Source organism: Scyliorhinus torazame, chromosome 2 (genome assembly GCF_047496885.1).
Source record: "Scyliorhinus torazame isolate Kashiwa2021f chromosome 2, sScyTor2.1, whole genome shotgun sequence".
NCBI classification, from domain to species: domain Eukaryota; kingdom Metazoa; phylum Chordata; class Chondrichthyes; order Carcharhiniformes; family Scyliorhinidae; genus Scyliorhinus; species Scyliorhinus torazame.
This window is the reverse complement of record NC_092708.1, coordinates 331,796,004-331,802,003: the sequence shown is the minus strand read 5'-3', so window position 1 is coordinate 331,802,003 and position 6,000 is coordinate 331,796,004. Positions and strand designations below refer to the sequence as shown.

The following is a 6,000-nucleotide window of genomic DNA, read 5'->3' as shown; positions in this document are numbered from 1 at the left end:
CCAACACTCCCCCACTCTGTCCCCATATCCCTCGATGCCTTTACGGTCCTAAAATCTATTTCCTTCTTAAATATATTCTGTGACTTGGCCTCCACGGCCTTCTGCGGTAGAGAATTCCACTGGTTCACCATTCTTAAATGAAGAAATTGCTCCTAATGTCAGTCCAAAAGAGCCTATCCCATATCCGGAGACTGTGACCCCTTGTCCTAGACCTCACATCATCACTGTATCCAGTCTGTGCCAGCCCTGTCAGAATTTTATACATTTCAATGAGATCCCTTCTCATTCTTCTAAACACCAGTGAATACAGGCCCAGTCAACCCAATCTCTCCTCATACCAGTCCTGCCATCTCAGCAATCTTGGCATTGTTCACAAATCTCGTCAGTCAGCTTCTTAAGCTGTGTATTTTCTCCTTTGTTTCCCTCTTGCTCTGCTGCCCTCAATTTTTAGCAGTCATTACCGGGCGTTCTAGTTTTTCCCTCCCAAATGCAGGCCCAAGGAATTTTAGTTTTCGTTTGGTGATATTTGTAAAATGGATAGTACCCCAGAGATTATTTACATTTTTGGGGTGACAGAAACATTGCAGTATTCTTAAAAATAAATACATTAAATGTTTTGTGAGATCTTAGTGGACAATTAGCTGGACAGTGATCCGAAGCGTATTTGACATGCACAAATAACTAATTTTAAAATAAAAAAGAATAATCAATGTATAACACCCAATGAAAACAGACTTCAGATGTTATACATGTTTTATTTGTTCATTTTTGAAGGAAAATGGTACAACATACAGGTAAAAATACTACAATACAGTGTACAAAATTGTGGTAACTGCTTTTCTTTATCAACAGTTAGGTAGTTACCTTGGACCCTCCAAATGGCAAGATGAAAACAGGAACTACTGAGTGTTTTTATCGAACATTCATTCCACAAGTACAATATTGACTGCTAGCTCAATCCTCCAGCTTCCATTTGCTGTGTCAACGGAGCTAGAGTGGAGGCAAGCAGCCTTGAGGGAATGTGACTGATGACTGAACAGAGTCTTTACATTTGAACAAAGTAAGACAAGACAGTTTTCTGCTCCATTTAGGGCAACATATAGTAACAAACTACAAAGGGAAACAATATTCCTCACATTCAATGACAAACATTAATTTACTAAATGTGGCATTGGCAGAATTGATTTAATTGAAAACACTGATAAATAACACTCGCAAAATGTAACATCCAGAGATGCCCAGCAAGTGACAAAGAAATGGCAGGACACAAGAACAAAACAATGTGAAGTAAATTTCAGTCAATACATTGTTTTAAAAAAAAAAAAACAAGTTGCATCCGTCTGTAGTAGATTTCAAGAGATGGATCATGTTCTAGGTTCCAATTTATTTCCCTCATAAACTACAGAAAAATTTACAGAAAAATTCCTGCTGATGTTGTGCCCCACTGAGGCCGCTTGATGTTTACACATTGTAGAGGTAAACAAATTGTAAGAGAAGCTCTGTTTCGACTTCAGTCCACTTTTCACCATTATAGTACATTGGATCATCCATTATACTTACTGAATTGTCTGTGCCGCAAGAGGTTGGCTTATTGCACTAGCTATTAGATTAGTCAGATCTCACGTACATCTCACCAGCAGAACCAGGCAGGATCATTAACTGAACTTATACAGGCAAGAAAATATCTTGCAAGGAATCAATTACAGTGGGCATCTTACTGAAATAGAATTTCAAATCTACTTGGAAAGTTGGGTAACTTCAATGCAGACCATAAATATATGGAGATAATAACAGAGAGTTCAGTTCAAAGTATCAATCTCCACTCTCGTCAATCAAAACAATGCCAATGTATCGCAAACGCATGCTCTCATGATTGGCTATTTAAAACTAGGTCACTGCATAGGAATCGGTATTTCAGTTTTTAAAAGTAGCTAATTTTCCATCATTACATCATAAATGAAGGAAAGATTTTGTTGAAAAAGGAAATGTTTCTTTCCAAATTACTTATAAATCAACCAGTTAATGCTGATAAACTCTCATACACATATCCGATTAGAAGTCCTTCAAATCCAATCTGATTTTCTTTAATCATTTCTTTTTTAAGGCAGTCGTGTTCAGTCCCTCCCACTGGCTGAGTAAGAAAACTGGGGAAAATGTGGTCTTCTTTCATTGTCTATGGATTCCATACTGCCATCTGTTCAAAACAAGAGCCTCGTCAGTACTGCAAACCAGCGTTACATTTTTAAAAGTCTGAAACGCATCTGAAATAATTTAATCAGAATGATCAGCAGATAACCTTGGAGATTAGAGCAACCCAAGGAAATAATCACATTGCATCTATTTCCACGTTGGAAGCGATCGGTACAATTATTAAACAAAAGTTGAAAAACATTCAAATAATCTTAATCTTAATCTTTATGATCACAAGTAGGCTTACATTAACACTGCAATGAAGTTACTGTGAAAAGTCCCTAATCGCCACATTCCGGCGCCTGTTCAGAGGGAGAATTCAGAATGTCCAATTCACCCAACACCACGTCTTTTGTGGGAGGAAACCGGAGCACCCGGAGGAAACCTATGCGTCACAGCGAGAACGTGCAGTCTCTACATAGACACTGACCCAAGCCGGAATCGAACTAGGGATCCTGGAGCTGTGAAGCAACAGTGCTAGCCACTGTGCTACTTTGTCCTTTCATCCTCTCAAGCTCAAAATTGTACCAAAAACTGCAAAGCGGATACCTCGATCAGGTGGAGTGATTGTTATTATTTGTGCTGTAAATTCTTCATCAAAATATCTTGTGTCCATTTCGGATGTTACCTGAGGCTTAAATGGTGGAGTAAGCTGTTGAATATACAAAACAGAACTATTTTACTGTGCTCACATGATTTTTTAAAAAGCAAGCCAATACACAAATGTCAGTTAATAGTGGAATAAAAAGTGGCAATTCGGTTATGCAGCAGTGCTTCAGAACGTGGGGTTATTAAACCAAAAATTGATTTTTTAATGCTTTCCAAAGCAAGGGATGTTAGTGCTCAGGAATGGAACACCTTCCACTTCAAGAAGCTAGCATCGGCACTGAGTATTTCTTGCTCAAGCATCGCACATCTACCTGTGCAGTAAAATGCTTTTCACTTTGCACCAATGTATCTCAGCCCTAACCCAAGTGCCCTGCTGCGCCAATGTGATTTAGAGCGGTATTCTAGCCCTGCTTGCCGTTTTAGTTTTACAGCACCTTTACAAAGTGCCTGCTCACCTACCCAGCCTCCCAAATCAAATGTTTCCTGAACAACACGAAGCAGAAAGAAGTGGCAAATAACAAGATGAAACCTCCCAAAGGAGGACAGAAAAACAATAGAATTAAACAGAATAGTGCTGTAGGGCATTGGTAGGATAATGGTCTACATCTGTGATTTCTACATACAAACCAAGCTCAAATTTTGAATGTGCTGTCGAGGGATCTGTCAACTGCAAATTAAGCCCCTCCTCAAATGGATTTTGTTCATTAAATCATGCACCTTTTTCCTATAGGATAGAGTGAATTCCTAAGTTTTCATCACCTTTTTCTGATAGACATCTTGCCACTCGATTCCAGTAAAGAATTTGTCTTGCATGATTTCCTTTGCATCATCATAGCCACCACCCAACCTAGTGAAGAATATAACAACAACTTGCATTCACATAGCACCTTTAACAGAGAAAGATGTCACAATGCACGACACAGCGGCTCAAGGAAACAAAATTACTCCGAGCCAAACAGTCTCTCATTAACAATTTGCATGCCCACATGCATGAAATCAGAGCTGATATTAGACAAAAACATTATTTAGCCTGATGTAAACTAAACTCATTCAGTTGGAAATTAGATCTAGCAGGTTAAAGTATCATGGATTGAACTTTGACACTGTCCAACACATTGGTGAAAGCATAATTACATTGATATATTCAGATCACATCACTTCCTGAAATAGAATTACTTCTTTAGAAATGCGATAACTGTAGACAAACATATTAGCAATATTACCCTGCACCAGCACAGAGATAATTGACTAGTTAATCTGCTTTTTGTATCAAATAATTGCAGAAGGATCATCCAATTGCTCATCTTTAAAATGTGCCATTGATGCCATGAGGACAAAAGAGTGCAAGAAAGAAGGAGACAGAGGGTGGAGCCCGGAGGATAAAAGAGCGCGAGAAAGAGCGAAACCGAGAGCGGAGCTGGGAGATAAAAAGAAACAGCGAGACTGAGAGCGGAGTTTGGAGTTCCTGAAGTGACGTTAGGTTTCAAAAGTGACGTGGGGAAAACGGAAGCAGCTGATTGAGTATAGTAAGAAGTCTTGCAACACCAGGTTAAAGTTTAACAGGTTTATTTGGAATCACAAGCTTTCGGAGCGTAGCTCCTTCATCAGGTGACGGTCGGGTAAGTATTTACTACTTTTATTGCTTATAGTTTGTATGGTCTACATTTTGTGGTCTATAGTTTGTAAGAGCTATATTCTGTAGTATCAAGGGCCCTAGAGGAATTTATATTATTTGATTTTAAGTATCTTCCAAAAGATTTAATTTAAGAGGCAAGTCATGGCAGAGGAGCACAAAGCCGTGGTGTGCTCTTCCTGTGGGAAGTCGGGAACATTTCCAGTGCCCGGGGATGGCCAGCATGTGTGTAGGAAGTGTCTCTAACTGGAAGCCCAGGTTTCGGAGCTGGAGTGTTGTCTGGTGACACGGTGAACCATCCACAAGGTCTACATGTGGATTACACATATAGAGAGGTGGTCACACTGCAGTCTAAGACTCCACAGGCAAGAGGAGAATGGGTGACCACAAGGCAGAGCAAGAGGATTAGGCAGACAATGTAGGAATGGAGGAAAATATGTGGGAATGCAATCGTTATTGGAGATTCAATTGCAAAGGGAATAAATAGATGGGCGTTTCTGTGGCTGCAAATGAGACTCCAGGATATTATTTTGCCTCCCTGCTGTTAGGGCCAAGGATGTCTCAGAGCTGCTATAGGATATTCTGGAGGGTGAGTGTGAACAGCCAATGGTCATGGTACACATTGATACCAATGGCACCGGGCTAAATTGCTGGCTTTGAAAGCAGACCAAGACAGGCCAGCAGCACGGTTCGATTCCCGTACCAGCCTCCCCGAACAGGCGCCGGAATGTGGCGACTAGGGGCTTTTCACAGTAACTTCATTTGAAGCCTACTTGTGACAATAAGCGATTTTCATTTCTCATAGGTCAAGTAAAAAAAGGATGAAGGCCTAAAAGCGGAATATAGGGTGCTGGGAAGTAAGTTGAAAAGTAGGGCCTCAAAAGATAGTTTTCTCAGGATTACTAACAGTGCCACGTGCTCGTCAGAGCAGGTATAACGGGATATATCAGTTGAATATATGGCTGAAGAGATGGTGCAAGGGGGAAGGTTTCAGACACAAAATTATGTGAGAGTGTGAACCTTGAGGAGAATACAGAGATGCTGCAGTGCAATTTGGACAAGTTGAGTGAGTGGACAATGCATGGCAGATGCAGTATGTGGATAAATGTGTGGTTACCCACTTTGGTAGTACAAAGAGGAAGGCAGATTATATGAATAGCTATAGATTGAGAGAGGGGAATGTGGAACAGGACTTGTGTCCTTGTGCATCTGTCACTGAAAGAAAGCATGCAGGTGCAGCAAACAGTGAAGGCGGGAAATGGTATGTTGGCCTTCATAGCGAGAAGATTTGAGTACAGGAGCAGGGATGTCTTTTTGCAATTATACAGGGCCTTGGTGAGGCCACACCTGGAATATTGTGTGCAGTTTTGATCTTCTTATCTGAGGAAGGATGTTTTTGCTCCAGAGAGAGTGCAGCGAAGGTTACCAGACTAATTCCTGGGATGGCGGAACTGACGTACCAGGAGTGATTGAGTCAATTATGATTATATTCTCTGGCGTTTAGAAGAATGAGGGGAGACCTCATAGAAGCCTGATGTTACACCCTGCCCAGAACCTATTGACTGGGG

At 40.7% G+C, this 6,000-nt stretch overlaps 1 protein-coding gene across 7 annotated transcripts in view; it reads right to left on the bottom strand.

Moving 5' to 3' along the window:
- Window positions 1-735: 735 nt before the first annotated feature.
- The window catches only part of akt1 (v-akt murine thymoma viral oncogene homolog 1), a 236,340-nt gene continuing 231,075 nt past the window's right edge, over window positions 736-6,000 (bottom strand). For all 7 annotated transcript variants that reach the window (XM_072489841.1, XM_072489842.1, XM_072489844.1 and 4 more), the window contains 3 exons: window positions 3,559-3,646; window positions 2,740-2,842; window positions 736-2,194 (listed from right to left, as the gene is read on the bottom strand). In XM_072489841.1, the coding sequence (XP_072345942.1) occupies window positions 2,115-2,194; window positions 2,740-2,842; window positions 3,559-3,646 (271 nt within the window). In that variant the 3' untranslated portion in view covers window positions 736-2,114. The remainder of the gene's footprint in view (window positions 2,195-2,739; window positions 2,843-3,558; window positions 3,647-6,000) is intronic.